Source organism: Dipodomys merriami, unplaced genomic scaffold, assembly GCF_024711535.1.
Source record: "Dipodomys merriami isolate MVZ:Mamm:240054 unplaced genomic scaffold, mDipMer1.0.p SCAF_15, whole genome shotgun sequence".
In the NCBI taxonomy this organism is placed as follows: Eukaryota; Metazoa; Chordata; class Mammalia; order Rodentia; family Heteromyidae; genus Dipodomys; species Dipodomys merriami.
In genome coordinates this window covers 105,068-127,930 of record NW_027202826.1, presented here as the reverse complement: position 1 = coordinate 127,930, position 22,863 = coordinate 105,068, and the positions used below count along the sequence as shown (strand labels likewise).

Below are 22,863 nucleotides of genomic sequence, written 5' to 3'. Positions count from 1 at the left end.
CAGCTTGATAAACATATATCTTTAAGAAAAATCTACCTAGGTGTCAGTGGCTCATGCCTACAATCCTAGCTACTCAGGAGGCTAAGATCTGCAGGATCTCAGTTCAAACCCAGCCTCAACAGAAAAGTCTGTGAGACTAGATTAACGGGCAAAAACACAGGCTGTAACATGACTCAAAGTGGTGTAATGCCAGCTATGAGCAACTAAGCATAGTGAATTTGAGACCCTGAATTCAAGCCCAGGTACCAGCAAAAAGAAAAAAAAAAAAAGACAAAAGCTGGGCATGGTGGTGGTGCATACCCATAATCCTAGCACCTTGGAAGCTGAGGAAGGAAGACTGAAAGTTTTGAGGCCAGCCTGGGCTACACAGTGATTTTGTTTTGTGAAGACAAAAATCAAAATGAACCTGACAGAAAAGTTGCTGTTTCTACTTACTAGGTAATGTTAGAACCAGAGAGAAAAAAAAACATAACAGTTTTAAACTTTCTTTATTATCAATACAGAAAGTTAAAACTAATTTGTAAGGGATTTTTTTTTTTTTGCTCCAAGATAATAGATTCACTTTGTTTAAAGACTAGCAGACAAATCATTGTATATATTTTATCTTCCAACTTCAGTTGTATATTGTCATTTAAGTCATTATTTTTTTTTTGGGGGGGGTCCAGTCATGGGGCCTGAACTCTGGGCCTGGGCGCTATCCCTCAGCTCTTCAGCTCAAGGGTAGCACTTTACCACTTGAGCCACAGTGCCACTTCTGGCTTTTTTTTTTCTTCTGCTTATGTGGTGCTAAGGAATCGAACCTAGGGCCTCATGCATACAAAGGCAAGCGCTCTACCACAGAGCCACCTTTCCCCCCAAGTCATTATTTTTTAATGATCAGATCTATAATCTGTGCCTTTCAGAAGCTTTACGGTACTATAAGTACTATATTAGTAGAGATGTAGAAGCAAGCTTATGTCTAAGTTATTATGATGGTAACTTTTGATAATCTTTAAGAAATAATTGTTAGGCAATATGATTTTTTTTAAATGGGAAAACAGGGCTGGGAAGGTGGCTCAGTGGTAGAGCGCTTGCCTTGCATGCATGAGGCCCTGGGTTCGATTAGAGCGCTTGCCTTGCATGCATGAGGCCCTGGGTTCGATTCCTCAGCACCACAAAAGAAAAAAGCAAAAAGCCGGAAGTGGCGCTGTGGCTCAAGTGGTAGAGCGCTAGCCTTGAGCTGAAGAGCTGAGGGACAGCAGCCAGGCCCAGAGTTCAGGCCCCACAACTGGACCCAAAAAAAAAAAAAAGGGAAAACATTAAATGAATAATTAAAAAGGGTTTCTTAGATTTCAGCATTATATAATTTAATTTTTATCATACATGTAAGAAAAAATTTTAAATTAACAGAAACAACATATACAACATAAAAGTAAAATTTCTCACTGAAATGTTTGAGTGTAAATAGAAGGGAAATTCACATTTATCTGATTTTTAATATTTAAATCCAAGCTTATGCTTTATTAAACAATTAGCACTGTAAGAAATACTGACAGTAATAATACACTATCAAAATACACTATCACATAGCTGTGGTTTGTATGCCTAATAACTTAAATGCATGCATTTTTCAAACTCCTGATGAACTACCTCCAATATCAATATTAAGAAATTCTTTAAATTTGTCATATAACACTAACACCAAAGCACCCCCTGTACCACGAAGGATGTTGGAGAAGGCACCACGAAAAAATGCACCAATTCCCTCATGTTGGTATATTTTCATAAAGCAGTCTAAGGTTCCTTTATATTGCCGCTGAGACTCACCACTCTGTATAAAGAAAGACAGAAACTTTTGTATTATCTTGTTATCTTTTAAGGTTGCTTTCTAGCAGCACTAAGGATAGATAAAAGTAACACTACGTTGAGTTAGTGAGCGTATCTTACCTCACTTTCAGACATTGAAAGCTGACTGAATCGCAAAGGATGGCTTTTCACAGACTATGATTCATCTTTTTATCACACCACAGTTAAGCGAAAATTTAAGAGCAAAAAACATAGAGAAATAACATTTTGATATTAGAAAGACACTTTTCAGAAATTTCTGAAAACTGGGCTTAGAGGCATGGCTCTAATGGTAGAGTACCTGCCTAGAAAGCACAAAGGATTCCAAATTAAGTACCATAAAAACAAAGAAAACACACTTTCTTATCTATATCTGTAAGATGAATAGTAATGAATAGTAATTTATAAGGAAATTAATTAGTATTAGAAAAGAAAATAAGGGCCAACATAAACATTTTTTAAAAATATAAGACTAGGGGCTGGGAAGGTGGCTCAATGGTAGAATACTTGCCTTGCATACATGAGGCCCTGGGTTCGATTCCTCAGCACCACATAAGCAAAAAGAAAAAAGCCAGAAGTGGCACTGTGGCTCAAGTGGAAGAGCGCTAGCCTTGAGCTGAAGAGCTGAGGGACAGTGCCCAGGCCCAGAGTTCAGGCCCCACAACTGGACCCCCCCAAAATATATATATATATGACTAATAAACAACCAAATAACCACTAAAAATAAAGGAAATAGAGAATAAACAAAGTAAGTATATCAAAAGTTAAAAAATGCTGGGTGCTGGTGGCTTACACCTGTAATCCTAGCAACTCAGCATACTGAGATCTGAGGCTCACAGTTCAAGGCCAGCCTGACAGGAAAGTTTGTTAGACTCTTAGCTCCACCAGAAAACCATTAAGTGATGCTGTGGCTCAAAGTGGTAGGTTCTAGCCTAGAGCCAAAGAGCTCAGGGACAGCACCCAGACCCTGACTTCAAGCCCCATGACCAAAATAAAATAAAAATTGAAACCCTCACATCTAAAATCTTATCTACTTAGGAGGCTGAGATCAGAAGATCATGATTCAAAGTCTGAGCAGGAAAGTTAGAGACTCCAAAAAACCAGCAAAATGCCAGAATGGAGGTGTGGGTCAAGTGGTAGAGGGCCAGCCATGAGCAATAAAGCCAAGGCACAGGTGAGGCACTGAGATCAAGTCCCACAACAGGAAAAGCTGTAAACCACAAATAGAAAAGAACTGCTATAACATGATAATGATTACAACTCCCCTCTCCCCTCCCTGCCAGCTAACATAAAACATTGAAGGTATCCCCTGTAAAAGCAGGAACAAAAAGATCATCAGTTACTATTTCTTTGTTATAAAACTGAATTAGAGGTCTCAATGAGTGCAGAAAATATTAAAGGTGTAACAACTGAAAAGAGATAATCATTATTTGCCAATTAGACATTTATGCATGTAAATAATCCTCTAGTAAGAATAACAAAGTTGTAAAATATAAAAATAAAATATAAAAATGAAACAGTCTAATTATTGAATGAGTATGTCTCCTCCAAATTTATAGGTTGGAAACTAAGCCCTTAAGTACCTCAGAGTAGGACTGTATTTGGACAGTCTTTAAGGATAATTAATGTTAAATAAGATCACTAGAATGGACCCTAATATGGAGCAACAGGGAAGGACCATGAAAAGCATCAGGAAGAAGATGGCCATCTACAAACTGAGGTGAGGCCCTCAGAAGAAACTAATACCCTGGTCTTAGATTTCAAGCCTTTAGAGCTGTGAGACCTATACTTATTATAGCATCTCTAACACATTAATTTGAATCTCCAATTTTTTTTTTTTTTTTTTGGTCAGTCATAGAGCTTGAACTCTGGGCTTGGGCACTGTCCCTCACCTCTTCAGCTCAAAGCTGGCGCTCTACCACTTGAGCTACAGCACCACTTCCAGTTTTCTGGTGGTTTATTAGAGGTAGGAGTCTCACAGTCTTTCCTGCCTGGGCTGGTTTGAACCTCGATCCTCAGATCTCAGTCTCCTGAGTAGCTAGGATTACAGGCGTGAGACACTGGAACCTTGCCTGAATCTCCAGTTCTTTGTGTTATCAGGTGGAAAGCGGTTGTTTATATCACATTCCATCTTTAAATACTTCCCAAAACAATGATTATTTTCTTAGTCAAGAACAGCTGTCAAAAACTCATGATGGGCTGGGCAGGTAGCTTAGTGGTAAAGTGCTTGCATTGCATGAATAAAGCCCTGGGTTCAATTCCTCGGTACCACATACACAGAAAAAGCCAGAAGTGGCGCTGTGCCTTAAGTGGTAGAGCACAGGCCTTGAGCAAAAGAAGCTCAGGGACAGTGCCAGGCCCTGAGTTCAAGCCCCAGGACTGGCAAAAAAAAAAAAAAATCATGAAATTTAGGATTTTGAATATTCCCACTATAAAGATATTCTATTTTTTTTAATTTTTTACTTTTTGGTGCCAGCACTGGGGTTTTAACTCAAGGACCAGTGAACTCTCCCTCAGCTTTTCCACTCAAGGCTGGCATGCTAACATGTAAGCTACAGCTCCACTTCTGGCTTTTTGCTAGTTCTGCCTGGGCTGATCTGAACTGCAATCCTGAGTTCACAGCCACTTGAGTAGCTAGGATTACAAGTGTGAATCACTTGGCATCATGCTTGATGTTCTAATGTTTGAAGTGACTAATATGCTATTATTCAGATTGAGTACATGTATATATGCAATGAAACATCAGACTGTGACCCATAAATACATCTATCAATTAAATTATTTTTAAAAGTGTATATGTATTAAACTAGAACTAATTATAGGAATATGTAAAAGGAACCAAGCACTGAAGGTAATCCACAAGTCAAGTAAGAGGTGTTACACTTCTATTTGCCCTCCTTGATTCTTCCAGGATGTTTACAGAGATAAAGCCAGAAGGCTGAGATTGAGGATCATGGCTTGAAGTCAGCCCAAGCAGAAAAGTCCATGAGACCCTTAACTCTCATTAATCACCTAAAAACTGGATGTGGAGTTGTGTCTCAAAGTGGTAGGGCATTAACCTTGAGCAAAAACATGCCTAAGCCCTGACTTTAAGCCCCATGACCACCACCACCACCAACAGCAAAAAGTAAAAACAATGATAGTAACCTAATCTCACTGGATAGTTTTGAGCACAGTATATGACACATCATAGGCACTACATTTCTATTTTAGCTTTCTGGTGTGATTATTTTCATGTGCCCTTGTAAAACATGTGAATGACTATAGTGAACTTCTCAAACTACTTTTGCACACTGCTATGCTTAGAATGTTCTCTTCCTGTCTAAAGATAGCTTATTTACTGCGATTTTCTAGAAGGTCACATTGGACCACCTAAAGTCTGTGGGCATCCCTCTTCTATGCATTCCTGGAACTGACACATTTCTATTAATTGCATGTCTTCAATACTAGACTATGATTTGGGTACAGGTTCTATCTTATTAGTGTCATCAAAATGTAGCACATTAAGTATTCTGATATTTTCTGAGGAATTAACAAGTAGGGGTTATAGTTGAAATCTTTAAAATTTTGGTTTAGGGATTTATATTTAGAACATAAACTATTATAAACTTTCATCCTTGGAGTTAAAAATTGTTTGCTTTTATCAAAATAAACTATAATAATTATGCCAATGGCTTGATAATGGACTTATTCTACTTAATATTCCAGTTTAAGATAAACATACTCATCCAATCTCTTTCATCCACCTCTACCCTCCAAGCATTATATGCTTTCAGAGTATAAGGCATTTCTGTTCTGATGCCAGAGAAGTAGCTCAGCTGGCTGATGCCATTTTAGGATGAAAAAGAATATAACACGTATACAAAAATTTAATAGCACATATTTATTTTAGCTAAGTAAAATAAATGCTCTCTTTCAGTGAAAATCTCTCTGAAATTTCAATACATTACACATGCATATCAGAAATAGTAGAGCATTCAATTAAGTTTGCAAATTAAATATGAAATACCTGCATCATCATACGTCTTCTAACTGTGTCAAAGGGATAAGAGAGTATTCCAGAACATGTAGTCACAATTTGAGCAATGATAAAGGAGACAAGAAATGGGGTTTCCTTTGGTTTTGGTAACAAGCCCTAGGAAAGAAAAATGTATCAAGTAACCAATTTTCTAAAATATCTTAACTTCTTAAGTCAAAAGAATTCTTATAAATGTATAAGAGGTATAATTATATGTAAAATGTAATAAAACTAGTTGGATATAATAACAAAGAAGAACGACTTATATGACTAAACTTCAAAGGTATATTTAGAAAAAAGAGCATACTTGCTATTAAAAGGGATTTGTTACTAAAGACACGTAAAACTGGGAAGGTAGCAGCCAGTAATCAAACCAAATCTTCTATGTCTCTTCCTTATGGAGTTGAAAAAAAATAAAAGAGAAAGAATGATAGCTATTTTTATCAGTAGTTGGTATCTGGTAATCAGCTTTAAAGCTCTAAGCTAGTGAAGAAACACACATTTCACAACTACTACTGGAGATAACAGGGAAAAGCAGAGATGGAGTACACATAAAATTTTCTGTGAAGCCGGTGCCAGTGGCTCAGACCTGTAATCCTAGCTACTCAGGAGGCTGAGACCTGAGGATTGCAGATTAAAGCCAGCCCCGGCAGGAAAGTCTGTGAAACTCTTATCCCAATAAACTGCCAGAAAACCGGAAGTGGTGTTGTGGCTCAAGTGGTATAGCACTAGCCTTGAGCTGATAGAGCTAAGGGACAGGGCTCAGGCCCAGAGTTCAAGCCCCACAACCGACAAAAAAAAAAAAAAATCTGTGATACTTTTTTTCTATTAACATATTTGTCTAAAAACTAAAACTAATCTTTCCAGACAACAGTAAAAATGAGATTCAATTACATCTATACTTAGGAAGGGCAGATATATATTATTATAAAAATTTCCTTAAGTTTAATCGCCTTTATTAAATAACGCTGATAACAATTTCATTATTTCTCTTTGGAAATATTTTGCTGTAGAGACTTAGAGTAAAAGGTTATTGCTTGTTGTTTATTAAATAAATTACTTAACCATTCCTAAGCTACTTATCCTCCAAATAGAATTCTTAAGCCATTCCAGAACATAAAGGGTATAAGATTTCTAAAACTAATAGTTTAAACACAGTAGCCATTGTCATGATTTTTCTTTTTCTTAAAGGAAGTGCTATTAAAATCTGAAATACAGGCAAAATTTAAGAAACCCAGAGAATAAAACACAGAAACAGTATCCAGCAGATAACTAAGCCATAGTAACATTCACTTAATTAAAAATTTCAAATTTCCCACAATAATAGTAAATTGAGTATTTCTATGTAAAAAATGTAATAAACTTTCTATGTAATAAAGTTAAAGTAAAATAAGGAAAACGTTAGATGTCTTTAGGTGAAAGATTTTGATTAGGATATAAGCCTAATTAGGTATAATTTCCACTTGCAACATGATGTACATACAGTGAAAATATCACACAAGATATATATATATTTTACATATACTTTATATGTATAAAGAATGTATCAATATATTTTGATACATACTTTATACACAAAGTCAAATCCACACTATATTTACATTTAATCAGGTTATGGCAATTATGCATGGGTAAATAGAATTTCTTCTCTTTGATTTTATCACCTAAAAATGTATATGAAAGGATCATAAAGACCAGGTGCCAGTGGCTCACACCTGTAACCCTAGCTACTCAGGAGGATGAGATCTGTGGATTGAGGGACAAAGCCAGCCTGGGCAGGAAAGTCTGTGAGATTCTTCTCTCCAGTGAACTATTCAGAAAAAGCCAGAAATGGCACTGTGGCTCAAGTGATAGAGCACTAGCCTTGAGCATAGAGAGGCTCAGGGATAGTGCCCAGGCCCTGAGTTTAAACCCCACAACCTACCAAAAAAAAAAAGAAGAGGATCATAAAGGGGGGTGCCAGTGGCTCACCCCTGTAAGTAATCCTACCTACTCAGGAAGCTGACATCTGAGGGTCACGGTTTGAAGCCAGCCTGGGCAGGAAAGTCCATGAATCTATTATTTCCAAAAAACTACTCAGAAAAAGCCAGAAGTGGCACTATGGCTCAAGTGGTAGAGTGCCAGCCTTTAGCAAAAGAAACTCAGGGATAGAGTGTAGGCCCCTAGTTCAAGTCCCAGGACCAGCAAAAAAGAAAGAAAGAAAGAAAGAAATCATATATGCTGAATATATTACTAATTAGAACAATCAATAAAAGGAAATCATCTAATATACAGAAGTTAAAGTTCTCAAGTTACCTTAACTGTGTCATAAGCTCCAAAGTAAGAGGCTCGGTACACAATAATGCCCTGAACCGAAACACCAAATCCTTGGTATAAGCCAATAATTCCATCTGATTTTGCTATTTTCATAATACAGTCACCTAAACCCTTGAACTGTCTCTCTTCAGGACCTAAAACAAAATCATTAAAAACTATTAGTAACATCATATATTAAATATACATTTTAATCAAAGTAAATCAAACACTTTAAAGATTTAAATACTGAAACTGCCAACTTGAAATCTAACATGAAGACACAAACAAGACTCTTGCATTTTTTAGTATAATCAAGATTTCTAGTAGAATTTTACAAGAAATAAACTGAAATTATTAATTTATCGTAAAAGCAATCTAATTCAAGCAATCTGAATTGAAACACTTCACTAAAATTGCCAGAAGTTACTACAAAAAAAAAAAAAACTGGGAAAAGGATAAGGGAAACCTGTACATTTCACTTAAGTGTAACCATAATGTAGACAAGAATAAGGTATATGGAGAGATCTTAGAGAAAAAGATGAAACCAAGTTAAATGCAGGCTTTGTGTCAGGCTTTCAATGCAATGGTCTAATCCCTCTCTCTATAAGACATAAAAAAGTAGCATACTTTAGTCCCTATAACTCTAAACTTGTTGGGAATAAATTTTTTAGAATATATCTGGCAATAATGATGAAACAGCCTACTTCTATAATACATAACACAAAAAAGAAAGAATACTTATAAAAATATCATACCTTTTCCAATATCAACACCTAAACGGGTTCGGGCAAAATCCAGTGGATATACTACACATAAGGATGTTGCCCCAGCAGCTCCACCAGAAGCCAGATTTGCCAAAAACCACCTCCAGAACTGAAACGTATTAATTAAGAAAAGACTTATTAAACTATGGAATAAACTCAAAATATCCATAAACTCTTATCTTGTAAAACAAAATAAAACTAGATTTACAAGGCACTTATTTTATGTGTGTATGCCAATCTTGGTGCTTGAATTCAGGAACTGGGAACTATCCCTGAGCATTTTTGCTTAAGTCTAGCACTTTATAACTTGAGCCACAGATCCACTTTTTACATTTTTTTGTTAACTGGAGTTAAGAGCCTCATGGACTTTCTTGTCCAAACTAACTTTGAACCTTGATCCTGAAATTTCAGCCTCCTGAGAAGCTTGTATTACAGGAGTGAGCCAGCAGAGTCTGGTCACAAGCTACTTTTATAAAACAAACGTCTGATAATGCATACCATATTACCAAAGTATTTTCCTGCATATCCTCAGACCCATGTAATCTTTTTTTTTTTTTTGTAATGTTGGGAATGGAAAACAAGACCTCACATGTTAGTCAATTTCTGTTAACACTGAGATATACCCCTAATCCCTATCCTTTGTTTCCTGCTTATTTTTATCATTATCTTTCAATAGTAGTACAAAGAGGTTTCGATTCAACATGCCAATTTATGCATACGATGCCTTTTGATTAGTGTCACCATCCTATTACTCTTCTTTCCTCCACCTAGCCCAAATGCTCCATCCCCTCAAGTGAGATGTAGTTTAGATGCTGACACAATAGAATTAAAAATGACGTACAAGCCCAGTGGGGCATACTTAACCTCAGCTAATGTAGAGGCAAGAGAGGAGGATTGTAATTGGAGGCTGTCCGGGTAAAAGTGCGAGAACAAAAATAAAATAAACCTGTAATTGCCAGAGGCATGCACAAGTGGTAGAGCTTGCTTGTCTGGCAACTGTGAAAAAAATGATGTATGACCTTTACATTATTAGAATATTCTCAATTTGTATGTTCCTTTTCCAGTGATATTTATACCTTAGTATGTTTTGTGATGTTAGTGTCCTTTAATTTCAACTCAAGGAATCCCCTTTTGCATTTCTTTCAAGGGTGGTAAAGAATTCTCTAGGGAGGCTTTTTCCCCCCTCCTCGTGCCAGTACTAGGGCTTGAACTCTGGGGCTGGTCACTGTTCCTCAGATTTTTTTCCCCTCAAATTTGTGTTCTACTATTTGAGCCATAGTTTCACTTCTAGATTTTTGCAGTTAATTGCAGGTAAGAACCTAAGGACTTTTTTTTCCCCTCAGAGTTGGCTTCAGATAGCAAAATAGCAATCCTCAGATCTCAGCCTCTTCAGTAGCTAGGATTACAAGCAAGCCACCAGTGCCAGTTGTGTGTGTGTGTGTGTGTGTGTGTGTGTGTGTGTGTGTTTATGCGTGTGCACCTATCATTATAGGACTTTTAACAGATATAGTATGATTTTTTTTTCTTTTAGTATTTTGAATATGCATCCCATTCCCTCTCAGCTTACAAGGTTTCTATTGAGAAGTCCATCCATATGGCTTTTTTTTTTTTTTTTTTTTTTTTAATTTGGGCAGTGCTAGGGTCTAAACTTAGGGCCTCATGTTTGTAAGGCAAACTTAAGTCATACCCCTACCCCATTCATAGGTTTATAAGGGCTCTTATACACACTTTTTTCTTTCTGGATGCTTTCAAGATTGGTTGGGTTTGACTTCTGACAATTTAACTATAATGTGGCTCTGAGTATTACTTTTTAAATTGTTCTTGGAGTCTTCAAAGCTTTCTAATCTGATGATTAGCTCTAATCTGATGATCCAAGATCATTTTCTTTAAAAAGCTCTATTTTCCTCCTCTTTATTTTATTTTTTTATTTTTGTCGGTCATGGGCCTTGAACTCTGGGCTTGGGCGCTGTCCCTCAGCTCTTCAGCTCAAGGCAAGTACTCTACTACTTGAGCTACAGCACCACTTCCGGTTTTCTAATGGTTTATTGGAGATAGGAGTCTCATGGTCTCTCCTGCCCGGGCTGGCTTTGAACCTCGATTCTCAGATCTCAGCCTCCTGAGTAGCTAGGATGACAGGCATGGGCCACCGGCGCCCAGCTTTTCCTCCTCTTTATACTCCAGCAATTCATACGTGTGAATGTCTGGTGGTGTCTTATAAGTCTTCATGCTTTACTCACTCAATTTTTATTTTTTCGAATTGACCAATCTCAGCTGACTCAGTCATTCTGTCTTCTGCAGGAGAAATCAATTGTTGAAGCAATTTAGTTTTTCATTTCTGTCACCATTCTCTCTAGTTACTTGATTTCTATTTGTCCTTTTTTTGGCTGGTTGTGGGGCTGGAACTAAGGGCCTGGGCTCTGTCCCTGAGCCTCTCTGTGCTAGTCTAACACTCTACCACTTGAGCCACAGTGCCACTTCTAGCTTTTTTATTGGAGAGAAGAGTATCAGACTTTCCTGCTGGAGCTGGCTTTGAACAATGATCCTCACATCTCAGCCTCCAGAGTAGCTAGGATTATAGATGTGAGCCACTAGCACCTGACTTTGGGTCCTTTTTTGTTTTCTACTTCAGTAAGTTTCCACTTTGTTCGTGCATTATTTTCTTACTTTGGCTTCCTGTTTCCTTGCATTTTATTGTTTCTTTAAGATTTTTAAAATTATTTTTACATGTTTAATATCTCTATTTCTTTAGGGCAAGTTATTAGTTTTATTAGTTTCCTCTGGCGGTGTTATTTGTCTAATTTTTATTTTCCATGTTGCCTTTCATTGTTTTGTGCGAACCTTTAAGTCTTTACTGATTAGGTTCATCAATACTAGTTTCAGATGGTACTGTCTCCAGTATTATGGCATTAGATCCAAATAACATCTGCTTCTGTGTCCTCAGTGGAGACTGCAGTTGGTATGCCTTTTACAGGATCTCTAGCAGGTGGGGATCCTATCTAGTCCTTGAGTGGACTAGACTGTCTTCAAAACCTTAATCCAAGAGCTTCTGCTATGATGAGAAACTGCTTTATGTTTTTATTTGTTGTTGTTTTTTTGCTTTTTTTGGGGGGGTGGTGGTGGTCGTGGGGCCTGAACTCTGGGCCTGGGCGTTGTCCCTCAGCTCTTCAGCTCAAGGCTAGCGTGCTACCACTTGAGCCACAGCGCCACTTCCGGCTTTTTCCTTTTTGCTTATGTGGTGCTGAGGAATCGAACCCAGGGCCTCATGCATGCAAGGCAAGTGCTCTACCACTGAGCCACCTTCCCAGCCCTGCTTTATGGTTTTAAAATGGTGGTACTTATACTACAAGTGCTGACAGAAGTGGCTTCTTCCATCTGGTTCCTGGTGGATCACTAGGTGGGTCTTTAGACAGGCTGAATGTTCATAGTCCACAGCTGGGCAGGGGAGGCTAGAATCCATCCTATCATAGTGTTGTTTCAGGATCTACAGCTCAGACCAACATCATCAGGCCTATCTCTGGGGTCACAGAAAGTTATGTTTTCTGGGAAGTCCCTTGGTGGGTAGTCCTGGTATCAGATTGCCATCAAAGTGGGATAGAGCACATTTATCAAGCCATTTCAAGGTCTACAATGGAATGAGGTAAATGAATTACTGGAATATTTGTGTTAACATTTGTGATTTATGGTGTGCCTGGGTTTTAGGTAGGCTGTAAGTCTGACCTGTAAAGGGGACTAGATACTGAGTAGCTATGGTCAATTACATTCTACACTTATGCAACTGACTGAATAGGCACCAAGGTTTCAGGAAGCAACCTGGGTTGGGAACACATCTCATGTTTTGTCATGAGTTGTTGGGAGAAGTATGAAACTCTACTAGGAAAGAGAACTAGAAGCTTGTATTTGGATTCTCCTAGACTCTTTGCTATGTGCTATTTCCCCTTTTACTGCTTGTAACTGGAATCTTTTTGTTGTAATAAACCATGATATGGCTGAGGATATAACTTAATGGTAGAGTACTTGTGTAGCATTCTCAGTTTAATCCTTAGCACTGTAAAACAAAAGAAAGCAAACCAACAAACAAAACCTCAAAACAGCTTTAGTCACTTTCCAGTGCTGTGACAAAATACCCAACATAAACAAAAAGAGGGCAGATTTATTTTGCCTCATGGTTTCAGAGGTTTCCGTTTAGGGTCCTTTGGCTAGGCCGTTTCCAGGGCCATGGTGAGGCAGAAGATCACAGCAGCATGGGAGCCACAGAGAATAACAGGAAAGAGCCATGGACAAAATATGCACTTCACAGACATACATTCAGGTCCTGCCTCCTTACAGCCCATTTAGTATGAACCTTCACCAATGGATTCATTCTTCTATCAGTACACAAGCTGGAGACCAACACTTCAATACTTGAGCCTACATGTAGGTGGAGGAGGAGAGCTTCAAAGTTTATGCCATTTTTCTGAGGTTTATGGATCACTCTAATGAATCATTAAACCACAGGGTAGTTTTAGGTACCCTTGACACAGAAAAGTCTGAGCCCAAACTTCCAATTATTAGAGTTGTCAGCTTAAAAAGGTGAGAATCTTTAATACTTATTTTTATAAGGCAAACATTATGCTAGGAATTAGAAAAGCGACTCTCAAAAACAAACACAACTAAATGAACAATGCCAGAACCCAAATCCAAATCTAATTCTAAGTCTAAAAATTTCCTCAGTTACCTCTGGGCCCTCTACAAGATAAAAGGCAGTGAAAAGCATTCAGTAAAAACTTTAAGTGATGGAGCTGGGAAGATGGCTCAGTGGTAGAGCACTAGCCTTGAGCTGAAGAGCTGAGGGACAACGGCTAGGCCCAGAGTTCAGGCCCACAACTGACAACAACAATAACAACAAGTATTTTAAGTGAAATAAATTCATGAAAAAAGGAAATGAGTATAAAAAGGAAATTAAAGGACACAAAGAAATGCTCCACAGTTTTTATTTCTTTTTGTGTGTGTTCTGATACTGAACTTGAACTCAGGACCTTGTACTCTTGCTTGGCTTTTTTTAAATTGCTGAAATTGTTGGTTTGTTTTTTTTTTTGGTTGCTGTTCTTGTTGTATTGGTTGGTCCTGGGGCTTGAACTCTGGGCCTGGGTGTTGCTTTTTTTTTTTTTTGCTCTACTATTTGAGCCACGTCTCTAGGTCTAGCTTTTTGCTGGTTAATTGGAGATAAGAGTCTCACAGATTTTTCTGCCTGTGCTGACCTCAAACTGCAATCCTCAGATCTCAGTCTTCTGAGTAGCTAGGATTACAACATGAGCCACCAGCACCCCAGTCAGCAGTTGTTTTTTGTTGTTGTTGTTGTTGGTTGTAGGGCTTGAACTCTGAGCCTGAGCTTCAGAGCAAGGTAAGCACTGTACCACTCGAGTCACAACACAACTTCTGTTTTTTTCCTGGTTATTAATTGGAGATAAAAGAGTCTCTTGGACTTTCCTGCCCGGGCTGGCTTTGAACTGGGTTCCTCAGATCTCAGCCTCCGGAGAAGCTAGGATTACACGTGTGAGCCATTGGTGCTCAGTTGCTTTTTTTTTTTTTTTTTTTGGTGGTGGTAGGTGGGTCTTGAACTCTGGGCCTGGGCACTTCCCTGAGCTCTTCAGCTCAAGGCTAGCACTCTACCACTTGAGACACAGCACCACTTCTAGTTTTCTGGTGGTTTATTGGAGATAAGAGTCTCACGGACTTTCCTGCCCAGGCTGGCTTTGAACCGCAATCCTCAGCCTCCTGAGTAGCTAGGATTACAGGCATGAGACTGGCGCCCAGCAGCAATTACTTTTTAATTATCTGCTCCAATAGCCTGGTTGAGGTAGGGATGAGGAACAACAAGATGAAGAGAAAGGGTTAATAGAGGGAGAGAACAGAGATTTTGTAAGGGTGAGGGGAAGACACTGGAAATGATGTAATTACAATGTATTGGACACATAAAAACAAATAGGAATCAGGACAAATAATGTGTAATTTATATACCATGAAAAATAAAAAGCACTTTCAATTTTTAAAAAACCCAGAATTTTCTACCTTAAATGTATCATTTTCCTGTTGATGATTTAGTCTTCCTACACATTTCAATTGCAGCTAAACAGATACTGACTTACAAAGAAAAAAAATTAGTACTTTAGGAAATAAATTACCTTAGTGATGGGAAATATGTACTTCTTGTTTTTAATGCTTAAGAAAATCAGTAATTATAAGCTGAAAATTACATTTAATAGTTAGAAAATTGCCTTGAGACAAAAAGATTTCTCTATTATTAAAGATGTGAGATTCAGTGAAACTTGTTAAAGCTAATAGAATTCATTTGATGTATTTTCGTAACTGAATATATAATGAAATTTGTGAAGTTAATATTCAGTTTTATTATTTCCACCACCATTAGAATACTTCCTCCACAAATAAAACATCACAAGACAAATTCAACGATTTCTTACAAAATTTTAGAGAAACTGAAATATAGATACCTGTTTTTCTTTATTAACTCCCGACATGAAAAGCTGTTTGTATTTGTCCTTGAAAGCAAAATTTAGAGCTTGTGTTGGAAAATACCTGATAACATTTGCCAAATTGCCACGCCAATAACTGAAGAAACCTACAGAGGTAAACATATACGAATATGAACCTATAATGCATTATTATTAAAGAATTTCTGGTTTTAACAAATTTGACTTTGCATTTTATAAGCATACTCTTCCCATAAGGAAAAGTTTACTACTAACTCTAAACAGCCTGTTTCAATTTTGTTAATTTCAAATAAAGGGTTTTGGATAACTAAATGCCTATGGAAAGCATTATCAGCTGAATTCAGAGATCTTTAGTAGTAGAAAAGCAAAGCCCATTAGCATTTCTCAAAGTCTAGCAATCTTTAACTTCATCTTCAGCCAGACATCAGGTTTACACCTGTATTCCTACTTAGAAGGCTGAGATCTGAAGATCACAGTTCTAAGCCTGCTCGGGCAGGAAAGTCCACAAGACTTTACCTCCAATTAATCACCAAAAAGCTGAAGTAGAGATGTAGCTCAAATGACAGAATGCAAGTTTTGAGCAATGAAGCTCAGGGACTGTACCCAGGACCTGAGTTTAAATCCCAGGAATGGTGCTCGCTTCCCCTGTCCCCCTCTGTGTATCTCATCTTCAAATTTTCATATACAATTCCTATGATGATAAAGCCATTACAAGTAGGCTAGAAAGAACACATATATCCATTTATTGTTCTGTACGTATACCCATAAGAATGAGAAAGGCACAAAAGAACCCTAAGTGCTCTTGTCTTTATGTTCTGAAGCCATTTTGAATGAGAGCTGGAATTTAGGAAAAGAGATCCTTTTCAATTCAAGAAAACCTCTATAGGGCTGGGAAGGTGGCTCAGTGGTAGAGCGCTTGCCTTGCATGCCTGAGGCCCTGGGTTCGATTCCTCAGCACCACATAAGCAAAAAGAAAAAAGCCAAAAAAAGTGGTGCTGTGGCTCAAGTGGTAGAGCACTAGCCTTGAGCTGAAGAGCTGAAGGACAGTGCCCAGACCCAGAGTTCAGGCCCCACAACCAGATCCCCCTCCCCCCAAAAAAAAGAAAAAAGAAAAACTCTAGAGGTCTTAGTGAGAGACTAATATTTTGTTGTTGATGCTAGGGATTGAATTTAGGGATTTCTTCATTTCATGCTAGACATGTGCTTTATCACTGAAGTCATGGTACTAGCCCGTTTTGTTTTGTTTTGTTTTTGCAGTTGTTTGGTTTTTAGGTTCTAGAGTTTGAACTGAGGGCCTTATGCTTCGTAGGCAGGTGCTCCACTATTTCATGCTCCCAGATGTGTTACTTTTTTTTTTTTTTTAAGTATTGCCCAGATGTTTTGCCTGGAGTAAATCTTGGACCACAGTCTTCCTAATTTACCTTACACAGCTAGCATTATAAGAGTACCACTATACTCTGCTTATTTGTTGAGATATTGCCATGCTAACTTCCCCTTGTCTAACCTCCAATTGTGGGTCTTATAATCACTACCAAAATGAGAAGTTGAGCTTATAAACGTGAGCCATCATACCGGCTGCAATTTTTTTTTCTGGCACGGGAATTTGAATTCATGGCATTAAGCTTATGAGGCTTGTTTGATCAACTCACACGCTAGCACTTGAACCACACCTCCAGACTAGCATGAAGGTGGTCTCTCTCCCCATTTTCTCTTCTTAAACAATCTCAATGGGTTTTACTGTTTGTGTGTGTGTGGGGGGGACTATATTCTTCCTCACTCATCCTTTTTTTTGAGATAGGGTCCTGCTTACTTTGCTCTGGTTTTCCAGGATGGCTGGAAATTTATGGTTTCCCTGACTCCTCCTCCAGAGTAGTTGGGATCACACCACACTTGCTGAAAGAAACCATTTTTCAGGGGTGCTACTGGGGTTTGAACTTATGGCCTCATGCTTGCTAAGCAGGTGCTTAGCTACACACCCAGTCTTCTTTTTCTTTTTTTTAGTTATTTTTCAGGTAGTTTCTCATGTTATTGCCTGAGGCTGGCCCTAGACTATCATCCTCCTACCTATGGCTTTCTGTTAGCTGGCACAACAAATATGTGCCATCATACTCATTTTATTGAGATGATGTTTCACTGATTTCTTTGTCTGGGCTGGCCTGTACCATCCCAATCTCCACCTTCTGAATAGCTGAAATTATATGCATGAGGCACTGCATCTTAACATGAAGGAAACCTTTGATATCAATAGTCTTATCTCAATTCTCCATGACTGACGAACTCCCATAATTAATAATACACATCTATGTATGTAACTCTTGAAATTCATAGTTGTCATTATAATATGGAGCTTCCCTAGAATCCTGGTTATTGTTATTGGATGGAAAATGATCAAATAGTTTGTGATAATATAAATAGGATACTTCTAGTATGAGTTTGAAAAAAATGCAAGTCAGTCTTTTACAAATTAAAGATTCAATAGAAAGTAATCAATTTATAGTTCAGAAGTAAAACTGAGTTAGGTGCTAGGCTTAGATAACCACAAACATGCTTTTCCAGTGGATGGTAACACTGTGTATAGGACATGTACCATTCCTGACCCTTACACTTTGTATCACTTAAGTTTAGGGTTATATCCCTCTGTACTAAGTAAGTCCCCAAAATGCTTCTAGGTGGCAATATCCTCCATGTTGTGAGTTACTGATTCCTTAGCATAGTCTATGTCACACTGATTTTTTAAAATGACTTGTCTGTAATGAAAAACATCTTAAAATTTTGCTTCTAAGCTGGGCACCGGTAGCTCATGCTTGTAATCCTAGCTACACAGGAGGCTGAGATCTGAGGATCAAGGTTCAAAGCCAGCCCAGGAAGGAAAGTCGGTGAAACTCATATCTCCAATAAACCTCTAGAAAACCGGAAGTGGCGCTGTGGCTCAAGCGGTAGAGCGCTAGCCTTGAGCTGAAGAGCAGAGGGATAGTGCCCAAGCCCAGAGTTCAAGCCCCACGATCAACAACAACAACAAAAATTGCTTCTAATCATCACATCTTGGAGGATAAATAAGTAGTCATCAGGATAGTATTTAAAATTAACTCTAGGTAGGTGCTGGTTGCTCACACTAGTCATCTTAGCTCAGAGATCTAAGGATCTCCGTTCAAAACTAGCTTAGGCAGGAAAGTCCTTGAGACTCTCATCTCCAGTTAACTACCAACACTTTGGAAGTGAAACTGGCTCAAGTGGTAGTTATCTTTGAGCAAAAACGCTGAGAAAACAACAACAAAACACTAAAGTTACAAGTTATAATTGAACATGCTTTAGCTTAAGTGTTTAATTTTTTAAAAACCACAAAAACCTTCTAAATATTTAAAATACAAAATAAACCAGCATTGATCAACACAATGTGGCCAGAATATTTGCCTAAATATTTAAAGCAGAGGTGCTAACAATAAAAAGGCCTAGATTTATCTGGCAGGGTCTTAAATACAACTCAGGAGAGATGCATATGCCTTTCATGTACAATCCCTGGAGAGAATGGGAAATTTTAATAAAATGAATGAGAATGGGGAGATGTAAACCACTTATTGCAGAAGATGTGAGCTTAGCTCCCACATGAGCATTCTTTTTATCTTATTTTTAACAGACCTTGCTTTAAGCCCATGTTGGCCATGAACTTGTAATCTTCCTGCTTCCCTCTCAGATGGAAGTTTTAAATATAGTTAGATGCTTTTAAAATTTCACTGGAGGGCAGGGGATGTGGCTTAGTGGTAGAATGCTTGCCTAGCATGCATGAGGCCCTGGGTTCGATTCCTTGGTACCACATACACAATAAATAAAAGAAATAAAAGAAAGGGGAAAATAGCCATTAAAGTTATTTTAAAAAAATTTCACTGGAGGCTAGGAATGTGGCTTAATGGTAGAATGCTTGTCTAGCATGCATGAGGCTCTAGGTCTGATTCCTTGCTACCATTTAATTTTTTAAAAAAGAAAGCATTTGTTAAAAAAAATTTCACTGGATGCCAGGCACGGTGTCTCACGTCTATCATCCTGACTACTCAGGAGGCTGAGATCTGAGGATCGAGGTTCAAAGCCAGCCCGGGCAGGAAGGTCCGTGAGACTTTTCTTTCCAATGAACCACTCAGACAACCGGAAGTGGCGCTGTGGCTCAAGTGGCAGACGCTGGCCTTGAGCTGAAGAGCTGAGGGACAGCACCCAGGCCCAGAGTTCAAGCCCCACAACCGACAAGAAAACAAATAAAAATCACTGGAGTCCATATACGTCAGAGCTTTCCTACAACCCTAAGGACAAAAGTGTGGTTTTGTTTTTGAAGTTTTCTTTTAGAGGCAGGCTAATGTCATGTGGCCTGGCTGGCGCCTGCTCAGCCTCCGGGACTCTGCATGGGGAGCACCCGACCCGAGACCTAGCAGTAAAATAGAGAGCGGGGTCTATTTCGTGTAAAGATAGAATAGGTCCAGTGCCTTTCTTTAACCCACTCAGTGGAACCCAAATCTAAGTGTGGCTAGGATTTCTGATGAGCCTATCACCTTAGGTAGCGTAAAAAAGCCGTTTGTTTCAGCAGTGTTCCACAACACACTTCTTCAAATCATTTCAGTCTTCGGGAAAAACAAATCCATGACGAATACATTGAAGAAAGAAAAGGGCCTGCTGCCAAAAGAGAGGTTGGTAATTCGAATCTTAGCTTGCACACCTCGGTGGCGCGCGCTCCACTTGGCTGGGCGGAGGGAAGGCCGGCCAGCTCTCGGCCTGGCCAGGGGCCGTGGGGGCCCGCCCGCCCGCCGCACCGCACCAGGCCGGGCGCGGTCCTGGTGGTGTGGAGAGAGAGGTGCGGGAGCGGCGGCATTTAAGGCCTTCTTGGCCAGACCTGCCGAGGCGAGGCAACGTCTGTGCGGCCAGCACGGCACTGGGGACCCGGCCGGCGGGGGCCGTGTGGGGGGGAGCCGGGGGACCCGGCCGGCGGGGGCAGTGTGGGGGGGAGCCGGGGGACCCGGCCGGCGGGGGGGGGGAGCCGGGGGACCCGGCCGGCGGGGGCCGTGTGGGGGGGAGCCGGGGGACCCGGCCGGCGGGGGGGGGGAGCCGGGGGACCCGGCCGGCGGGGGCAGTGGGGGGGAGCCGGGGGACCCGGCCGGCGGGGGCCGTGGGGGGGAGCCGGGGGACCCGGCCGGCGGGGGCAGTGTGGGGGGGAGCCGGGGGACCCGGCCGGCGGGGGCCGTGTGGGGGGGAGCCGGGGGACCCGGCCGGCGGGGGGGTGGGGGGGGAGCCGGGGGACCCGGCCGGCGGGGGCCGTGGGGGGGGAGCCGGGGGACCCGGCCGGCGGGGGCCGTGGGGGGGGAGCCGGGGGACCCGGCCGGCGGGGGCCGTGGGGGGGGGAGCCGGGGGACCCGGCCGGCGGGAGGGGGGGAGCCGGGGTACCCGGCCGGCGGGGGCAGTGGGGGGGAGCTGGGGGACCCGGCCGGCGGGGGGGGGAGCTGGGGGACCCGGCCGGCGGGGGCAGTGGGGGGGGGAGCTAGGGGACCCGGCCGGCGGGGGCAGTGGGGGGGAGCTGGGGGACCCGGCCGGCGGGGGCAGTGGGGGGGAGCTGGGGGACCCGGCCGGCGGGGGGGGGAGCTGGGGGACCCGGCCGGCGGGGGCAGTGGGGGGGAGCTGGGGGACCCGGCCGGCGGGGGGGGTGGGGGGGAGCTGGGGGACCCGGCCGGCGGGGGGGGGGAGCCGGGGGACCCGGCCGGCGGGAGGGGGGGGGGAGCTGGGGGACCCGGCCGGCGGGGGCAGTGGGGGGGAGCTGGGGGACCCGGCCGGCGGGGGCAGTGGGGGGGGAGCCGGGGGACCCGGCCGGCGGGAGGGGGGGAGCCGGGGGACCCGGCCGGCGGGAGGGGGGGAGCTGGGGGACCCGGCCGGCGGGAGGGGGGGGGAGCTGGGGGACCCGGCCGGCGGGGGCAGTGGGGGGGGAGCTGGGGGACCCGGCCGGCGCGGCCTGCAGTACGCACCCTGCTCGCGCGGAATCCGCACCAGGCAGTCCAACATGCCCTTGTACCGCGCCTCGGGGCTGATCTGCTTGGACGACGCCTGCACCTGCAGCAGCAGCTTCACCCGCTCGATGGGCGCCACCGCCGTCTTGGACACGGCCGCCGCCACACCGCCGGCCAGCAGATCCTTCCCGAAGGACACGGGGTCAAACAGCTTCTCCCCCTTTTCTGGCTTCTTCTTCCCGGACTCGCGCTGCATGGTGGAAGGAAGCGTCAGAACCGGCAGTCGCAGGGGCCGGGAGAGAAAACCGCTGCAGCTTGGTCCTGGCGGGAAAGTGGCGCTGAGGACGCCGGGAGGTCTGCGCGCCGGCGGCGACGCCCACAGAGCTGCGCAGGCGCGTCTAACGGCCGCCGGCCCGACACAACACGTGACTCCCGACACCCGGCCACGCGGCGCGAGGTGCCTGAAAGGCGCCGCGGCGTCTCCACGTCGAGGGGCCTGGAGCCTCCACCTCGGGCGGCCCGGTCCTCCTGCGCGGACGCGGCCGGGCCCCGGGCCCTCTCCTGCTCCTGCGGGGACGCGGCCGGGCCCCGGGCTCTCTCCTGCTCCTGCGGGGACGCGGCCAGGCCGGCGGGGCCCGGGCTCTCTCCTGCTCCTGCGGGGACGCGGCCAGGCCGGCGGGGCCGGGCTCTCTCCTGCTCCTGCGCGGACGCGGCCGGGCCCCGGGCCCTCTCCTGCTCCTGCGGGGACGCGGCCGGGCCCCGGGCTCTCTCCTGCTCCTGCGGGGACGCGGCCGGGCCCCGGGCCCTCTCCTGCTCCTGCGGGGACGCGGCCAGGCCCCGGGCCCTCTCCTGCTCCTGCTCCTGCGGGGACGCGGCCGGGCCCCGGGCTCTCTCCTGCTCCTGCGGGGACGCGGCCAGGCCCCGGGCTCTCTCCTGCTCCTGCGGGGACGCGGCCAGGCCCCGGGCCCTCTCCTGCTCCTGCTCCTGCGGGGACGCGGCCGGCGGGGCTGGGCTCTCTCCTGCGGGGACGCGGCCAGGCCCCGGGCCCTCTCCTGCTGGGAAGGCATCTGGAGGCGGTGGGTTTGACTGGAAGGTAATTTAGCAGCGGAAACGTGCAGAGCAATGAACCCTCAAATTGAGTTTTAGTTTTTACCATTACCAGTCCCCCAGAACCATTTTCTCTTAGAAATCAGGTTAGCATGGATCATTTTTCCAATTAATTTCTCATATTTAGTTGCTCCTCCCAGAGGATACTCAGAATATTCCTTTTGTTTTAATTAAATTGGTTTTTCTATCCTGAGCAATGGTTTTAACCCAATAGTGCACAAAGGGGATAGGAGAATGGTGGTGTTAGAGTTTTAAGTTGATGCTGTAGGTTGCTGTTAAACATTAAACGGTAAGGAGAGGTGAAACCTGTAGTCATTAAACTCGCCAGGTAATGCTAATGTATAGGCTATTAGGACCAATGACCGAAGTTGCCTAGTGGGGTTGGCTCACAG

General features: G+C 42.9%; 1 protein-coding gene across 1 annotated transcript; it reads right to left on the bottom strand.

Moving 5' to 3' along the window:
* Nucleotides 1–1,445: 1,445 nt before the first annotated feature.
* On the bottom strand, nucleotides 1,446–21,691 carry LOC138826749 (ADP/ATP translocase 4). The gene is made up of 6 exons (XM_070021991.1): nucleotides 21,383–21,691; nucleotides 15,390–15,517; nucleotides 8,893–9,010; nucleotides 8,138–8,292; nucleotides 5,834–5,959; nucleotides 1,446–1,810 (listed from the first exon to the last, which is right to left on the bottom strand). Exons 1-6 carry the CDS (start codon nucleotides 21,618–21,620, stop codon nucleotides 1,610–1,612), a joined length of 966 nt encoding a protein of 321 aa, XP_069878092.1. The 5' UTR covers nucleotides 21,621–21,691; the 3' UTR covers nucleotides 1,446–1,609.
* Nucleotides 21,692–22,863: the final 1,172 nt, after the last annotated feature.